The sequence below is a fragment of the Lissotriton vulgaris genome, chromosome 8 (assembly GCF_964263255.1).
Source record: "Lissotriton vulgaris chromosome 8, aLisVul1.2, whole genome shotgun sequence".
Classification (NCBI taxonomy): domain Eukaryota; kingdom Metazoa; phylum Chordata; class Amphibia; order Caudata; family Salamandridae; genus Lissotriton; species Lissotriton vulgaris.
This window is the reverse complement of record NC_141696.1, coordinates 1,536,627,991-1,536,647,249: the sequence shown is the minus strand read 5'-3', so window position 1 is coordinate 1,536,647,249 and position 19,259 is coordinate 1,536,627,991. Positions and strand designations below refer to the sequence as shown.

The window sequence follows — 19,259 nt, the reverse complement described above, 5'->3', positions numbered from 1 at the left end:
CTAAGTGCACCAACAGTCCATGGCAAGGCACAGGTCCATCAGAGGCAGTACATGAGAGGGGCTAAGTGCACCAACAGTCCATGGCAAGGCACAGGTCCATCAGAGGCAGTACATGAGAGGGGCTAAGTGCACCAACAGTCCATGGCAAGGCACAGGTCCATCAGAGGCAGTACATGAGAGGGGCTAAGTGCACCAACAGTCCATGGCAAGGCACAGGTCCATCAGAGGCAGTACACCAGTTTATACCAAAACTTTAGATCTCTTATAGCTGCTTTAAAATATATGATTTATCTTAATGATAATGGGGTTTGTATTAATGTTGCACTTTAAGTTTAAAGCAATAAATGCACGGTAAAGTATTTCCTTCTAAAATGATGAAGATGCAAAGTATCTGCCAAGGAATAATTGTTCAAATAAACTTGTTAGAAGGTTTTTTAGCCAATTTTAAGCATAGTCTTCTTTTTTGTAACATGTATGTTTTTATTATTGTAATGGCTGTTATGGTTGTTTATACATACCCAAAAAGATTTTTTTTAATGATTTGACATCTCATTATTTGCAGATCATTTGGTGTCTTCTTATAGCCATCCTTCTCTTTAAGCTCTATTTCCCCCACTATGTAACAGAGCAATGAGTGTGCTTCCAACCTGCTTGTTATTCTGCAACCATACAGGGTCTCCAGGCTCACCTTACAAATTCAGCTATGGGTATCCAAGGGAATCAGAATAAACAGACAATATCCCAACTGGTATTACTGTAGAGACAATTAGACATGTATGCGAAAAGCATTACGTGAACAGAAACAAGGAGACTCGATACGTTTTGGAACGTGCTCATGGCATCGTATCGTATCGAGTCTCCTTGTTTCTGTTCACATAATGCTTTTCGCATACATGTCTAACTGTCTCTACAGTAATACCAGTTGGAATATTGTCTGTTAATTCTGATTACCTACCCTGATCCCAACGTGGTTTATGGGTCATTCTCCTGTAATAATTTACAATATCCAAGGGAATGGCACTATTACCATTCAGGAGCCTGCAAATAATCCTTGAGAAGTAATCAGATAACAATTTTGAAATCATCAAGAACCGTAACTAGACACTCATTTGCAAGCCTTCCTCATATCATCGGGCACAAGTTTCCAAGCTGTGCGGATGACTTCAGGAGCTGGGTGATGTTTGATGATGTGAAAAGGACTTCGAATGCGTTGGATGCTCATCCGACGGCTCCGGGGCGGCTTCGGAACAGGCTCTAGCCGTCCACCGCAGCTCTGTGCAGCACACAACTGCCGTCCCGCCAGGCTGCACCGGAGACAGGGAGCCCGGCCGCAGGGAACAAAGTGCGGTTCCTTCCCACGTCTGATCCGTACCTCCAACGTGAGCCGTTTTATTTTTATTAATTTTATTTTTATTTAATGCATTTTTATATAGCCCAGACTTTAACCTGAGGGTGTCAGAGCGCTGTACAATAGAACCAGTTACATTACAGGAGAGAAATGTTACAAAACAGAATGTTACAAAAGTAAACAGGAGACTAGAAGAGATAAAACCATAGAAGGCAAGAACACAATATCAAACACAGAAAGCAAGGGTGAGGAATGTACAGGAAAATATTACAAATTTACAATGATGAACAAACTTCCTAGAGGGGTCTGAGAATGAAGGTATTAGTTCTGAAAGTGTCTTTGGAAGAGAAGAGATGCCGTTCTAGGCTTTTGGTGAAGGGGATGACAGAGCTACAATATTAGTTTACTTTCCTTCAGTGAGATGACAGACTGGGGGGGACAGCGACAGTTAGCTCTACACACATAGGAAACGACACTGAAAACAAGGCTCTATCCCTCTACACACTTTAATGAGTTACGATTCCTTCTGCGCATGCGTATCTTGACAGTCACATTACGGAAGAGCAATTTGTGTGTCCATGGGCGGATAGTGTACGAAATGCACTGTGCGCATGCGCAGATGAAAAGTTCTATCTATCGCCCTGTGTACACATGCGCTGATGACGTAACACTGCCTAGTAGTGATCCGCGCATGCTCAGAAGGTATTTAATTATTCCGCGCCTGCGCAGAAGTCGGTCTCCTCCCTGTCTTATTTTGGGGAGGACCGTATCTTACACTTACATTATTTTGCTCTCCGTGCAGTGAGTTATCATAATATTGAGGCAGGAGCTCGCTGTTGGTCTTTGCTGTATCAAGGCGTTTTTATTGGCAGCGTTACTGATTACTCGCTGCTCAGTCACAGCAGGTACTGCTGCTTGACCTTTGAACTTACAAAGAACACCAGGACAGACATGGACCCCAGGGACCCGGACAACGTGAGTAATATTGTGCAACATCTTTGTATAAAGGAAGCCTGTCTTTGTAATAATAAAGGAAGCCTGTCCTTGTAATAATAAAGGAAGCCTGTCCTTGTAATAAAGGAAAACTGTCCTTGTAATAAAGGAAGTCTAACATTGTGATAAAGGAAGCCAGTCTTTGTAATAAAGGAATCCTGTCCTTATAATAAAGGAAGCCTGTCTTTGTGATAAGGAAGCCTGTCTTTGTGATGAAGGAAGCCTGCCTTTGTAATAAAAGAAGCCTGCCTTTGTAATAAAGAAAGCCTGCCTTTGTAATAAAGAAAGCCTGTCTTGTAATAAAGGAAACCTGTCCTTGTAATAAAGGAAGTCTATCCTTGTGATAAAGGAAGCCTGTCTTTGTAATAAAGGAAGCCTGTCCTTGTAATAAAGGAAATCTATCCTTGTGATAAAGGAAGCCTGTCTTTGTGATAAAGGAAGCCTGTCTTTGTGATGAAGGAAGCCTGCCTTTTGTAATAAAAGAAGCCTGCCTTTGTAATAAAGGAAGCCTGCCTTTGTAATAAAGGAAGCCTGTCTTGTAATAAAGAAAGCCTGTCCTTGTAATAAAGGAAGCCTGTCCTTGTAATAAAGGAAGCCTGTCCTTGTAATAAAGGAAGCCTGTCCTTGTAATAAAGGAAGCCTGTCCTTGTAATAAAGGAAGCATGCCTTGTAATAAAGGAAGCATGCCTTTGTAATAAAGGAAGCATGCCTTTGTAATAAAGGAAGCCTGCCTTTGTAATGAAGGAAGCCTGTCTGTGGATTACAAACATACCCAGTGCATCATAACGTATGATAATTTAGCTGTAGAGGTGACTACCGGTTTACAGCATTCAATGTCATATTTATTTGTAGTCACCGAAGCATTGCCATAACCGGATTTAAATGTTATTCCTTGCAGTGATTCCTAATTTACCAACCTTGGATGGCTGACAGACTGGTTAGCCCTTGACAGGTTTTTATCCCCTCATCTGCAGCTCACAAGTGACAGAAGAGAGCATTGTGCAGGTGGCACACTTTCACTTGACCTAATAATGGGACAGTTTGAGTTCTTTTCTTTTGGTGGTGCTGCCACGCGTCCGCCTTATCTGTACCCGTGGCAGCACATGCCCTGCCTGAGGTCAGTAGGAGGAATCTTTATTAAGGTGTTAGAACGTATAATTTGAACAGTATACTTACTGGGAGCCAGTGGTCTCAGTTTTGGGGTGCTCGTGTTTTAGTTTGTTTGTCCGTTTTTAGCAGCTATTAAAGTACTACACTTGACACACCTAGTTTTGGATCAACCCTTGCACAAACTGTTTTTAGCCAAGTAATTTTAGCAAAGAAAAGGGAGGTGGAGGTTGGAGGAAGGGCGTGATGTGTAGTGAGATAATGATTCGTATTCACCTTCACTGTGAGCACCTGATGAACTTGGGGACCTTCATTTATTGATTTGAAAAGTTTTATAAAGCGCGAACATGACCCTTACTGGTATCAGAGTTCTGTACAAAGTGTCGAACGCAAGAATAAAACACCACAATGGAACAAATGCAGTCGTAAAATAATCACAATGTCAAACAAAGGGGGAACAATCGGGTCATGGGGCAGGAGAGTCAGCCTGATCAGAGGGGCCATTACAGTTTCAGCAGGACTATAGAACGAGATAACAATCAATCAATCAGGGGGTTTTAAAGCACGCTACTCACCCATGAGGGTCTCAAGGCACTGGGAGGGGAGGGTGGCTCCAGATCAGTCGAAGAGCCAGGTCTTGAGGACCTTCCTGAAAGCGTGCAGAGTCGGGGAGCGTCTGATGTTCACAGGGAGCTTGTTCCAGGACTTGGCTGCGATGTAGGGGAAGGCTCTCCTACACATTCTGTTTCTGCGGATGCAGGGGACCTCCGCCAGGGCGAAGTCGGTGGAACGGAGGTTCCTCTTGGGCACATGGAAAGATACTCTCTTGTTGAGGTATTTGGGTCTGATGTTGAGGGATTTGTAGGCCTGGGTGAGGAGTTTAACGGTGACTCTTATCTCAACAGGGAGCCAGTGGAGGTTTCGTAGGTTTTGGGTCATTAGTTTGTGACGCGGTGTACCGAGGACGAGTCTGGCTGCGGCATTCTGGATGGTTTGGAGTTTGTGTAGAAGAGTTCTGTTGATTCCGGCTTAGAGGGCGTTGCCGTAGTCCAGGCTGCTAGTTATGAGCGTGTGGGTGACGGTCCTTCTGCAGTCTGGGTGGATCCATTTGAAGGTCTTGCGGAGGATGCGCAGGCATTTGAAACTAGTGGAGGCCACGGTGTTCATCTGGCGGTTCATGGAGAGGGAGGAGTCGAGGATGATGCCGAGGTTTCGTTCGTGGTCCATGGGGGTGGGTGGGTTCCCGAGGGCGGAGGGCAATCAGGTGTTGTCCCAAGCAGAGGTGCAGGGTCCGAGGATGAGGACTTCGGTCTTCTCTGAATTGAGCTTCAAACAGCTGTCTTTCATCCAGGCTGCCACGTTCTTCATTCCTTCCTGGAAGCAGAGTCTGGTGTCTTCTGGATTCTTCATGAGTGAGAGGATGAGCTGGGCATCGTCGGCGTAGAATACAATACTGAGCCAATGCTTTCTGACGATGGCGGTGAGGGGGGCTATGTAGATGTTGAAAAGCGCAGGGCTAAGTGATGGTCCTTGGGGTACTCTGCAGTTGATATCGGTGGGTTCGGAGAGGAAGGGAGGGAGTCTGATCCTCTGGGTTCTGCTGGAGAGGAAGGAATGGATCCAGCCGAGGGCAGTTCCTTGTATCCCCGCGTCGTGAAGTCTGTGTGCGATGTGAGATGGTGTTGAAGGCTGCAGAGAGGTCTAGAAGGATGAGGGCTGCAGTGAGTCCCTGGTCGAGTAGCATGTGGATGTCGTCGGTGGCGGCGAGGAGGGTGGTCTCAGTGCTGTGGTTTCTGCGGAATCCAGACAGGGAGGCGTCTAGGATGGAGTTCTCTTCGATGGAGGTGGTCAGCTGGGCGTTTACGAGTCTCTCTGTGACTTTGGCCGCAAAGGGGAGGAGAGAGATGGGCCAGTAGTTCTTCAGGTCCGTGGGGTCCGCCATTGGTTTCTTGTGGAGGGGTTTAACCTCCGCCCGCTTCCAGTGACTTCCAGGCCCTGTGGAATATGTGCAGTGGCAGGGGTCTGTTGGGGCTCCTGAGTGGCTTTTCTTCATGGTAGAGGTGATGTCTTCGATGGTAGTGGGATTCCATGTCATGATGGTTGGCTTATCGGCAGCGGTGGGAGGGAGGTGGTGTCTGGCGCTGGTTCACTGACGTTGTCGTAGAGGGCCTTGATCTTCAGATAGTAGTAGGAGCTGAGTTTGCTGCAGAGTTCCTGGGAAGGTGCGATGTCCGAGGTTTCACTGGAGGGCTTTGCAAACTGCTGTGTGACGTTGAACAGTTCCTTGGCGTTGTTCACGTTGGTCTGGACTTTGTCTCTTATAAAGGTCCGTTTGGTGTCTCGTATGCGCTGGTGGTATTCCTTCAGGGTGCTCCTGTGGTTGTTCTGTGCTTCCGTGGTTTTCTGGTTTCGCCAGTTTTTCTTTAGGCGTCTGCAGGTGCATCTGGCTTCTTGTAGTTCTGTGGTGAACCAGGCAGCCTTCAGAGGGCGTTGTTTGGCAGGGTGGCGGAGAGGGGCGAGCTTGTCGGCGCAGCCAGAGATCCATCGGTGAAATCCTATGGCTGTGGCGTTGGTGTCGTTTGTGGCGCTGGGGGGCTTTTGGAGGAGGGTGGTGATGAGGTATTCCTCTGTGACCTTGCTCCAGTTATGTCGTGGGGCTGGTTTGGGGGCAAGCTTGTCGGCGCAGCCGGAGATCCATCAGTGAAATCCTGTGGCTGTGGCGTTGGTGTCGTTTGTAGCGCTGCAGGGGTTTTGGAGAAGGGTGGTGATGAGGTATTCCTCTGTGACCTTGCTCCAGTTCCGTCATAGCGGTCGTGGGGCTGGTTTGGGTGCGGTGATGGTGTTGAAGGTGAAATGGACGTAGTGGTGGTTCGTCCATGGAGGGCTTGGTGGTGTGGTTGAATCGGATGTCCCCTTTCCCGCGAAGATAGGGTCGAGTGTGTATCCATCTCTGTGGGTGGATGTGTTGACCAGCTGCTTCAGTCCGAGGTTGTCGAGGAGAGTGGTGGAGTTGGGGTCGTTTCCGTTGTCGATGTGGAAGGTCAGGTCCCGGAGTAGAATGTAGTCCGTGGAGGTGATGGCATGGGGTGTGACAAGCTTGGCGATGGTAGTCGCGGGCAGGGTCCAAGGTCCTGGAGGTAAACAGAGAGCAAAAATTCAAACAACACGGAATAAAAGAAGTATCAAATCCTGGTGGAGAGGAGTCTAGGGAAAGTGAGTCAGGTTAATGCTGTTAGTGTTCACTCAAGATTAGCCATTTGACCTGTTTCTTGTAAGATGCAGTCAATGGGTTTGATCTGATCTCTGGAGGAAGAGCGTTCCAAATTCTTAGAGGAAGACCAGTGAAAGCAAGATTGTAAGTTATTTTTTTTAGGTCTCGCTGGTGTTAGCAGCGCATAGCGCTGCTCCAGCGAAATGCCTATTGTTGTGGGTTTCCTGGGAATGGCTGAGCGGGGGTGGTTAAGCGCATTTCTTTGGCGATTTCATCTCTAGCACGCGCTTCAGCCTGCGCTCTAGCATCACGTGTTGAGACATTCCCGTGCGCTGCAGCTCTGGTGTAGAGAACGCTCCTAATGACTTCCGTGTTTGTTTAGATATCTTTTGTAGCACGCGCTTGAGCTGGCGCGTTAGCATCACGTGGACATTCTCGGGCGCTGCAGCTCTGGTGTAGTGAACGCGCCTAATGACTTGCGTGTTTGTTTATATTTCATTCCTAGCACGCGCTTCAGCTGGCACGTTAGCATACCGTTTTGAGACTCTGCCGGGCGCTGCAGCTGTGGTGTACAGAACGCGCCTAATGGCGTGTGTCTTTAGTTTGTTGTTTGGGGCAAGCGTCAAGCGGCATGCGCACAGGAAAGTGAAAATCAATTGAATAGCGTCACATGTAAAAGAAAAACACATATTGGACCCACAAAGAAGAGCAATGCTTCATAACAAAATAAGTATTTATATAATAAACAGCGGCACGCGCACAGGAAAGTGGACAGCAATTGAATTGCCTGAAATGTAAAAATGCATATTGGACCCACAAAGAAGACCAATGCGTCATACGAAAATAAGTATTTCTATCATAAACAGTCATTTATATCATAAACAATCATAGATTTCATTCCTAGCTGGCGCGTTAGCATTGAATTGCCTGAAATGTAAAAATACATATTGTACCCACAAAGAAGACCAATGCGTCATACGAAAATAAGTATTTCTATCATAAACGGTCATTTATATCATAAACATTCATAGATTTCATTCCTAGCACGCGCTTCAGCTGGCTCGTTAGCATCACGTGTTGAGACTCTGCCGGGCGCTGCAGCTGTGGTGTAGAGAACGCGCCTAATGCTGTGTGTCTTTAGTTTGTTGTTTGGGGCAAGCGTCAAGCGGCACGCGCACAGGAAAGTGAAAATCAATTGAATAGCGTCACATGTAAAAGAAAAACACATATTGGACCCACAAAGAAGACCAATGCGTCATACGAAAATAAGTATTTCTATCATAAACAGTCATTTATATCATAAACAATCATAGATTTCATTCCTAGCACGCGCTTCAGCTGGCTCGTTAGCATCACGTGTTGAGACTCTGCCGGGCGCTGCAGCTGTGGTGTACAGAACGCGCCTAATGGCGTGTGTCTTTAGTTTGTTGTTTGAAGCAAGCGTCAAGCGGCACGCGCACAGGAAAGTGAAAATCAATTGAATAGCGTCAGATGTAAAAGAAAAACACATATTGGACCCACAAAGAAGAGCAATGCTGCATAAGAAAATAAGTATTTATATAATAAACAGCGGCACAGGAAAGTGAAAATCAATTGAATAGCGTCAGATGTAAAAGAAAAACACATATTGGACCCACAAAGAAGAGCAATGCTTCATAAGAAAATAAGTATTTATATAATAAACAGTGGCACGCGCACAGGAAAGTGGACATCAATTGAATTGCCTGAAATGTAAAAATGCATATTGGACCCACAAAGAAGACCAATGCGTCATACGAAAATAAGTATTTCTATCATAAACAGTCATTTATATCATAAACAATCATAGATTTCATTCCTAGCACGCGCTTCAGCTGGCGCGTTAGCATTGAATTGCCTGAAATGTAAAAATACATATTGTACCCATAAAGAAGACCAATGCGTCATACGAAAATAAGTATTTCTATCATAAACAGTCATTTATATCATAAACAATCATAGATTTCATTCCTAGCACGCGCTTCAGCTGGCGCGTTAGCATCACGTGTTGAGACTCTGCCGGGCGCTGCTGCTGTGGTGTACAGAACGCGCCTAATGGCGTGTGTCTTTAGTTTGTTGTTTGGGGCAAGCGTCAAGCGGCACGCGCACAGGAAAGTGAAAATCAATTGAATAGCGTCACATGTAAAAGAAAAACACATATTGGACCCACAAAGAAGACCAATGCTGCATAAGGTAAGTATTTGTATAATAAACAGCGGCACGCTTCACATGTAAAAACACATATTGGACCCACAAAGAAGAGCAATGCTTCATAAGAAAATAAGTATTTATATAATAAACAGCGGCATGCGCACAGAAAACTACACTGCAATTGAATTAGTGTTAACATCGCGCACAGGGAACTAAACTGCAATTTAATTACATCAAATGTAAAAGCACATATTGAACCCACAAAGAAGACTAAAGCTTCATGAGTAGAGTACCGTGCACCCATTAGCCAAGTTGCAGAGATGCCACGTGTCATCAAAAGGTGCCGGCAGGAGTACATGTATCTACCTACTTCCAATATTAAGCACTCCGTTTGTCGTGTCACTTGGCGAATGTGTACGAGGGATAGAGTTGGCAAATCAGGGTCGGTGAGCTAGGCAGGCAAAGGAAATTTCAGGGAAAGCATGTCTTTTGGCTGCCACGCGGTAATTAGTTCATCATCGGCATTTGTGAAGGGCTGCTAAACAACCGTGTGGGAACCCAGGCGCCATTTAAACAAAATAAGGTAAATACAGAGAAACATTTACTGTTTGGAAGATTTTGCTTCCCCTACAACGCTCACTTGGCATGCCGTCATGCCTTATGTTGTCCAGTACTGAGAAGTGAGCAGTGTTAGTACTTGCACGCTGGTGTGCCTGCTGCCACTGCAGTCTAGAAAAATAAGAGCCCGAATCGGGTCCGTTTCGCGGCCCCGTTTCAAAACATTGCTGGTGTGCGGACCCGGTGAGACCCGGCCTACTTAAAGCCTTGATTACCAAGCAGGAAAATCTTCCTACGTTCAGGAAGGCTTTAGCGGTCTGATTGCCTAACAGATGTGCGCAGATGATGCTGCTTCTTGACTCTCTTTCAAGGTGGCTTTGGTGTAATAGCTCGGATGGTGAATGCACCTACAACAGAGATGCGTTGAATTTCATTTGTTCGCGCACTGATGCACGTTTAATCCTCTTATGTCGATAGCAACAGTACCATTTGTTTGGGGGTGGAAGAGGGGTCAGTACAAGTTAGCACATCGCAACTAAGCCACAGGAGGAGGTACGCAGTCGCTGCCTAATGGTTGTTTTTGTGCCATTAGCTGCAGGCAGGGTTTACCCCCAGATCCACGAGGACTTCCCACAGTTCGCTTGAGCCGGGTACAATCTATAAATTAGAATATGGCACTTACTGTTGGCTGTTGTGAGGCGCTGAAGAAGACTGTTCAGAAACCGGCACATACTCTGTCGCAGGTGCATTACGCCGCTGAGCTATGGGCGAGCGTGCAGTGTTTGCTGGAGGTGGCTGTGCTGTTCTTCAGTGCTTAATATCATATAGATCAGGAGGCCAGTTAGAGGCTTGTGTGCACCTTCGTGTTCCACAGGGGAGGGGCGGGGGTAGGCCAGTCTTGAGTAATCAGTAGCGCTAGGCATGCTGGGACGAGTAGGCCGCCACTTGTGACACAAGTGCAACTACAAGTCCCAGCATGCTTACAACTGCTAACTGAGATGCAGGACCCTTGCTCCCTAACACCACTTAGTGGGCGCCTGGATGTCTAGGATTCCTCGCGCTAGACCTTGCACCTGCCTTAGTGAGGGTGACTACCTTAAACGGAGGTGACACACACAGCGCCAACACCCATAACAAGGTTTCCAAGACCGGGCACCAGATTAGCCAAGTTACGGAGATGCCACGTGATATCAAAAGGTGCCGACAGGAGTACATGTATCTACCTATTCTCAGGACTAAACAGCCCATCTGTTGTGCCACCTATAAAGCCCTACAAATGTTAGAGGTTTCTGTGCAATATAATCTGTCTCCAAATATACTTGGCCTTCATATACAATTTATATGCCAATGCTGTTTACCTTGCTCTTCTCTCATATTGCAATCTGTTTATTAGGCTTTGGCAGTTGTCTTCAACAGCCTGACCTTTTCCACATTGGCCCATGCCGCGTTCATGCATTTCCTGCTTAGTGAGTCAGTATCGGTGTTAAAAGCTTTGCTTTCAGATATTGTAAGTCTGAATGTCCGATTTATTGGTGCTGGTGTTTACTTAGGGCGTGTCTGTTATTACATTTTGTTAATTGGGCTTTTGCACCCGCTGGCGCCCTGCCGTGTTCATCATTAGTTTCCTGCTTTGTGAGCAGCACCACAACATATTAACTCTGCAACACAACAGCATCACTCACCACCACAACATTTACATGCACTGTTCTGTTTATTAAGTCTTCTATTTCTATTACATATTAAATGCAATACAATGCATACATCTATAAGCAAATTACTCATCCAATAATTCTCACTTTTTTTCTACTTTTCTACTTTTGCCAATTTGCTTTGTGTTACAGTTGCTTTTTCTTACTTTTCAGGAGCTAGATAAACACACATTTTTATTTGCACTTTCTGTTGCTCAAATGTGTCTCGATGCAAGACCGATTGCATTGCAAATGCTTGTTTGAGTTAGAACTTTCCTTTAATAACGAAAGTTGCATGTTTTGTTTTTGATTTCTCTCCTGTTCTATTTGTTGTGCCACTGTAGACCTTATCACCCTCAACACTTTGAAATGTACAATTTACATTGATGGCACTCAATTATCGCTCACTCTAGTTACTCAGATAATAAAAGAATGGCCCTGCCGCACCTTTGACACACTCGGTATCGAGTGTCAGGCTTCTAGTGGCTTAACAGCCTTTAAACCAACATCATCTTCACTGGATTACTGTAGGTCACCTAAACCCCTTTCATCTCTCTGTATTTTTCACGCTCTTAACCCATGCCTAGTCAACAGATTCATTAGTCTTTGCATCTGTTTGAACAGTTAGTCCCATTATATGTGATCATTTTCTTGCAAGTTCATTTGTATCCCCTTTGAATGGGTCTTAACTCTTTTTAGATTGGGTCCTATTAATTGGCAGACTAGAACATTGGAGCACTGTGTGAAGGCTTCAGAAGAGAAAGTGAAACTAACTGCTAATGGCACAAAACAAGATGTTCAAGACTGTCTCTGGGGCTTTTGTAGGGAGATATATAAGCGTTCCTGTCTGTACCCTCTACTAAACTTTTACGAATAACCGTAAATTAAGGTTGAAGCGATAATTGAAACTCTATAGGGAAATCCAAGGCCTGAAACATGAAATTAAGGTTGCAGAGCATCCACCTAAAATTCCTGCAACTGCTGAAAAAATGATGTCCCACAAAGCTTTTGTTTTATTCAGTTTATCCAGTTTCACGGAGCAGCCGCTGGGTCAGACACAGTTTATAATGGGCCACCAGTGCCAAACAATTTAGATGTAGTTATAAAATGTATCAACCTTTTTGGCATATGTGTATTCTAGTTTTTGAACAAACACTGGTTTGGCATATCAGTGACACGTGGCACTCAGTAAAACACCACTGACAGGTGCTCTGTTCTGGCTTGTGCCAGCCAGGCCTCGGTGGGGTAGAGAAAGAGCAAGCCCTGGGCTTTGTTGTGGTTACAGAGTGTGGCCTATCTAGAGCCATCGCTGTCATGTTATCATTGTGAGATGGAATAGTTAGGTCAAAGAGTACCCCTGCGTCAAATGGACACATTTTCTTCTTCATCATGCCTGGCTGTTTATGATGACGTTTTAAATGTAGTTTAATATAATCATTCTTCTTTCAGACGCTGCTCACGTTCCAGGATGTTGTTGCCTGTTTCTCACAACTGGAGTGGGAACTTTTACACAAATGGCAGAAGACCCTTTATGCAAATGTGATGAAGGAAATTCACCAGGTCTTGATGTCACTGGGTAAAGTTGCGCTGCATGCATTGTCTGACGTTTGCACTCTTTATGTTAGCGGACAGTTTGCCGGTGTACGGTCCTCACAATAAGTTTTGAAATAGGTCTTTAAACTTTCCTTGACTCTTTATAACTACGAAACATGTATTTCCCCAGACACCAGTTCACCCGTTGCACCAATGTGATTTGAACGACTTAATTTTTTCGACCAAGTAACAAAATTGTGGAGCAAGCCAATGTCATATAATAATGACCTATTTTTTGGGCTGGGATTGCCAGTCCAATGGGCACCTCAATGGTAGCTGGGTGTGTAGCATTGTTTGAGCGCCTTGAAATTGTATTTGCAAGTGTAATACTCTTTTGGTTCGAAGACGGACCTAACCCATACTGTTAGTGGATGTGCGATTTGTTTACATCACACACAGTTACCATACATTTCAGGAATACTAGAAATGTAATCTCCAAGAGGAATGTTTGCGCGATCTGATTCCTGTGTCAATCATTTAAAGAGTATGGCTGGTTCAACAAAGTACTACTGTAGTATGATTACAGGTGCGGATGGTTACTGATTTTATGGTGATGCTGTCTGGTTATGTCTTTATTGGGTTGCAAAGTACTGGCAAGAGCATTGAAATACAGGAGGAGTGCCAGGAGGTAGGGCAACCTGTTGGCATGCTTCCGGACAGATTTAGAGTTGGACTTCCTTGCAAAAGTGACTGAGTACTCTGCCCGCTCATTTAGAGATGGGCAAACCTTAAGTATTCTGTAGATGGAGCTGCTGTTGGCTGTGTCGATGGAATACTTCCTCAAATGGCCCACCAGTGGAGAGGCTGTCAGAGGAAGAACATTACACTGTCCACCCCATTTAGGGTACAGTAATAAGACTGAACGGTGTAAAGCTTTTTTTTTTTATGTCCGTCACCGCCATGATAACCTAGCGCTAATGACCCCGCACCCTTGGAGAACGCTCACCCAGTGCCTGGTGGTCATTAGCTTTTTGTTTTTAGAAAATAAGCTCCCACTTTGAGAACTTGGTGTTGAAAAACAAAAAAAGTCAATAGTTTGGTATACAGCCATTAAAACCATTGGCAGCTTTACACATTACTTAAATGTATTGAAAGGAATTGCTTTGACAGCGGTTCCCTTGAATGTACAGAGGTGACCGCAGGGCCAGTGGTCATCTCTAAATTTGGCAGGTATAGTACCCTTGGGACTGCGAAGTTAATGTCTTCCACTTTCCCGAAAGTTACTTCTCTGCCAAACTTTTTAAATCATGTCCTAAGTCTGAAATGACAAGGATTTTCAGTGGATTCCTCTGAGCCCATCTGCTCTTTGTACTTATTTGAAAGAGGAGCGAGACAGGGAAGTAATTGGCTGGTGATCTTTGCTGTCATTTTCATGTTGAATTGTGTGAGAACCATGCCCAGTAAACCATTGTGTGCACAGAAGAGTCTTTTGAATTTGATTCCAGCACCCATGGGCAGCCAGTGCAGTGTCTATTGGATGAAGGAAGTCTGATCATGTTTCACAGGCCCCCCACCAAGTGCATTGTTGTATTGTGAACTTTTAGCAACTCAGTAGGTAGCTGGAGTGGCTGCATAACATTATTTTGAATAGTGTAATTTAGAAATGATTAGGGAAACCACTAAGTGCTGCTTAACGCTTATATATGAAACATGAGAGGCACTAGATAGGAGTCCACTGTGAAACCTAAATATATTACTTGCAGGATTGACACTACTGTAGATTTGGCCTCATTTAATCTTACTTGGGATGGATTTCAGTAAGACATCCTTTCCTTTAAGACAGTCCAAACCCACACCTATTTTGCTCTTCACCCTGTCTTCACCCCTCCACATGTCCCTAAGTTTTCCACAGCTGCCGCTATTACAGTTGTAGAAGCATACTCCTAACACTCTTGCCAACAACAAAATGTCCTTCATCGCCACCAAAATCATGACGTCGACCTCCCCATGGAATCATTGGTCCGCACAGAGATTACCTCCAAGGTCCCTCACGTCTACCGGCTCTTGGTTACAACTGAATGTCAAATTCTTGTCTATGTGGCACATTATTTGCCCTGTTGTATTTATTTTTCAATAATAAAGTATTTACAAAGTTTGTCCCCATGGCACCCGCTTGTGGTGATGGCCACTATTGCACAGGAAGTTATGCTCTTCATTTCTGTAATTACAATTTTTATTAACTCGGAGGGTTTATAGTCTTGTCTTTTGGACCATGACTCAAGAAGCTGTTGATCACTTAGAAATCTCCTTTTGTTTCTTAGGTCCAGTGATTGCAACCGCTGTCTTTTCATTAAGAGCAAAAGAAAAGGAAGATCTGTGTCCCTTGGGCAGTGATGATTATGACCGAAGATACGATGATCAGTCCCCAAGTGAGTGAGAAACGTGCAAGTGTTTTGAAGACCACCTGACAGACATTTTCTTCATTTCCACATATGTGCCTTGCTGCTCATTCTCAAGCACACACATATATCTTCATAGTCCTGCTGAAAGATAAAATGGCACTATTTGCCACATTGCTGACCGACTCCCCTATTCCACCAGAGGGTGGTGGTTGTGTCGCTTGATATCGAAAAGGCATTTGACACACTGCTGTGGGCATGCTTATTTGAAGCTTTGAAACAAATGGGGCTCAGAGCAGGGATTCTTGAAGTGGATTGGGTTGTTATTGTCTCAACCACTGGCAGGGGTATGAACAGAAAGGATAATGTTGCCACAGTGGGCTTATTTATACAGGGGGACAAGGCATTAGTGTCCGCTCTCGCCACTGCTTTTCACAATGGCAGTGAAGCCTCTTTATTCCGCTACGACAGAGAGTGGTCGGAACTGGGGTATATAGTTACCAGATAGGCCACATAATGATGATGGACTTTGGTTCTTTAAGGACCAAGTAAACAGCCTTCCTACTGTCAAAACTGAGGGGCCGATTAGGATGGCGGACGGATCACCACCGCCATGCAGGCGGTGGCGATCCGTCCGCCATCCTTGCCCGTCTGCCACCTATTTCCCCCCGCCATATTACAATGGCGGGGGGGACCGTGGCGGACGGGAAGATCGTCCGGCGCTTTTTTTGCTGCGGTCGCCTTGCGAACGCGGCAGAAAAGGTCTAATATGGTCTATCAGACACCGCCACCATATTAGGATGGGCTGAGGGGAATGCCTTTCCGTGGCGGCAATGCCGCCACGAAAAGGCATACGGTTCTTGCTTTGGGGGCCCGTTGCGGGCCCCCAGGGTGAAGGGGTGTGGGGGGTGTACATGGGGGCTACCTATGGTACCCCCCTGCGTTTCACAGTACAACATCGCGGGCACCGCGCGGTGCCTGTCATGTTGTTCTGTGAAACGCACAACATGCATTTTTGACATTGCGGCGGACGGTGCTTTCAGCACCGTCGGCCGCAATGTTAAAAATGCGGGATGCACCCGTCACTGTGGCGGGTGCATCCTAATTCGGGGCACTATACATCCGCCCTTGTGGCGGACGGTCCCTGCCCCAGACAGGATGGCGGACGGACTTTGTCCGTCCGCCATCCTAATCGACCCCTGAGTTTGGAATTATTTCTAGTCCCCAGAAATTATGGTCTGTTTCCTCACAGGCCCATGGCTGAGCCAGATCCAGCTGTGATCTCCCTTGCACGACTAAAGTGGGAGCCAGACGCCTTTAAGAATTTAGGAGGTTAAATTTATCCTACTGACGGTTAACTGATGACAGTAAATCTTGGTAGGGCTGGTTACAGCAATATGGCTGTATGTTCATATTTTTTGTTGTTGTTGGGGAAAACACATTTTATTGACTTTTTATGGTAACATCTGGGCAGCAGCCCTACATATACATGTTGAAGATAAGATAATTCAAAAGTACCAAGCTTGTATACAGAATTAATTACAAAAACTTTGCGCAGACACTTACATTACCCATGCATTTTAGTGAGTATGTTTGAGTACCCGCATCGGCGATGATAAGATATAATATGTGGCATGTTGTGGTCAAGGACGTGTGGAGAGGTTCACTCATCAGGGGGTCTGAGAGGGAAGGGGGAAGATCGATACCCAAATATGTTGGCCATCGGGACCATATTTTGCTGGGTTTCTGGGGGCAGCCTCGCGCTTGGAATACCGCAATCTCTGCGCCCACAAATCTATCTTGTTCTTTTTGCCATTTCCCTAACTGAGCGATATCACGCTTAGCAATAGTGAGGGGCAGGAAGAGCAGATGTTGTTTATACCGATTTTCCCCCCCTCCACCCCCATCCCATCAGTGCTGTATAGTAAAAATAGTTTAGGGTTGCATGGAAGATCCCAGGGTAATACCCTACCCAGGTAAGTTGAGACTTTACGTCAAAAGGGCTGTATAGCGGTAAAATTCCAGACCGCATGTATAAATGTTCCCTAACCTCTTTCACAGTGTAAACACTGGGGGTATTGAATAAGCCCTATCCTTCAGAGACGGAGTTGCTTATAATATTCACTGTGTATGTAATTAAATTGGATGGGGCTGTATCGAGAGGACTTGGCCCCGCCCAGGGACTAGCTATGGCCTCGGCCCAGTCATCTTCAGTTAAGTCTGGTATATCTTCCTGCCACGCCCCGCTAGTCTTATTTAGCGTCGTTCTGGAGTGTGTCGTCAAAGTCTGATAAATCTGTCGGATTTTATTGCCCCCGAGTTTCACCCCCATAAGAAGGCGGCCTTCAAGGGGGTGAAACTCTGGAAGGTTGTCCAGGGTGAGAATCTTGGGAGTGAGAGCTTGATTCACTTGAAGGTATTTATAGAGTTGCTTTTTATGCAATTGGAATTCTACTTTAAACTATTGCCCTTCATGACATCTCCAAGTGTGGATATGCCCTCCAGGTCCCATTTGCGGAATCCCGTTAAAACTGCCACCTGGCGAAGGTGAGTGCAGTGCCATAGGGGAGTCGCCTGGGTCAGGCGCCCACGCCACCCCATTTGCCTTACAGTATACCTCTAGAGCCGAACCGCTGTTCTGCTGGCATGAGGTAGGAAGTCTAGGCTCTGAGTACTGTATAGTAGCCGAAGGAGGGGGACACCCTCCATCGCTGCATGCTCCAGCGCGAAGGCCGGGTCCATTGGTGTGTTACACCACCATTTATTTATGAATAATAAATGGGAGGCAGTATAATAAGAGTATATGTTCGGCGCTGCGATGCTCCTGCAATATGTTGATTGTGCACAGGTATGTAGTGCCACCTGGACTGCCCCTCCATTCCATAGGAATTTATTATGGATGGTGTTTATTTGCGCGAACCATGAACGCGGTATGTGAAGTTCTGTAACCGATTAAGTATTCTAGGTAAAGAGACCATCTTAAAAATCTCTGAGCGCCCATACAGCGAGAGGGGAAGAGATGACCATATTGTTGTCTCATCTCGGAGGCCAGCAAGAAGTGGATTTATGTGATGTGGCCATGAAATCTTTGGACAAGGAGACATGAAGATACCCAAGTATTTAAATCCCTCCATCACGTGCATCAACTGGGCCTCCCATTTACTTCTACCCTGGTTACCACACACCGGGAACAGTACAGATTTAGAGGGATTGGTATGAAGCCCAGTGGTCTGAGCAAAGACTCGAAGGATCTGCAGGATACATGGCCCAGAGACCCATGGGTCTGTCATAAAAAAAATAAGAAGTTCGCATATAACACAATGCAAGCAGTCTGTTAATTTTAATGTCAATGTCCCTTCTTTCCCCATGGTTCAAGTAGCCATAGCGAAAAATGCTGGTGCTGCCTAGATTTTTATATTTTTTTTCTGGCTTTACATATTGTAATCAGGAGACCATTCTTCAAGGAACTGAAAGAAGTTGGTATGAGGTGGAGCTCGTAAAATGTTTTAGTAGGAGCAATCAAGTGACCCTTAAACAGTGGGGGAATTGGTGCCCCAAACATTGAGATATACTGTGTGGCATCTCCGCTCCAAGGTATGATTAAATGTTTGGGTGATCAGGATGGTGTGCGCTGTTTGACAAAGTTTGTGAACATAGATATCTCAGAGCACTTTGAGTGGCCAGACCCTGGGATTGGCTCCTGCTGATTACAGAGATATCTTGTCTGTGAATTTGAAAAGGCAAGGAGAAAATAGGAAGAGAGGTGACTGGGGGCAAATAGTGCACCGCTCTTGCATACATTAAAACGTTTATGAGAAACCTGCTTTTTAAATGCACACAGTTTAACTATTTGTACCACACCTACCTCCCTCCTTACAGGATAGTAAATATTTCCCTGGAACACTAGAGCCCCAAGAGCCAAACATCACAGGTTGATTTATTCCATATGGTATAGGATAACGAAGTATTGGAGAGCGATTGTGACACTGATTGCAGAGTGTATGGGTTTAGAATGAAGGTGTCCCCTGTACTGTGTCGAGCACATATGCACAGAACTAGGAGTTGAAACAACTGTGAAGATTTGGAGACCTGGCAATGATGTTTGCCAAAAGGAGTATTGCAATTCACTGGTAGGTAAACGGACCCAACACCGCCGCGACCAACCTCAAACAGTGGATCAACGACTGCGCCAACACCCTCGCCCCTCTCAAGATCTCCACAACCAACCACACCAACAAGAAAGCCGCCCGGTT

General features: G+C 45.5%; 1 protein-coding gene across 1 annotated transcript in view; it reads left to right on the top strand.

Moving 5' to 3' along the window:
• Nucleotides 1-2,153: 2,153 nt before the first annotated feature.
• LOC147700310 (uncharacterized) overlaps nucleotides 2,154-19,259 on the top strand; it is a 429,112-nt gene continuing 412,006 nt past the window's right edge. Inside the window, 3 exon segments of the mRNA XM_086936302.1 lie at nucleotides 2,154-2,323; nucleotides 12,524-12,650; nucleotides 14,929-15,036. Coding sequence (XP_086792428.1) covers nucleotides 2,300-2,323; nucleotides 12,524-12,650; nucleotides 14,929-15,036 — 259 coding nt within the window. The 5' untranslated portion in view covers nucleotides 2,154-2,299.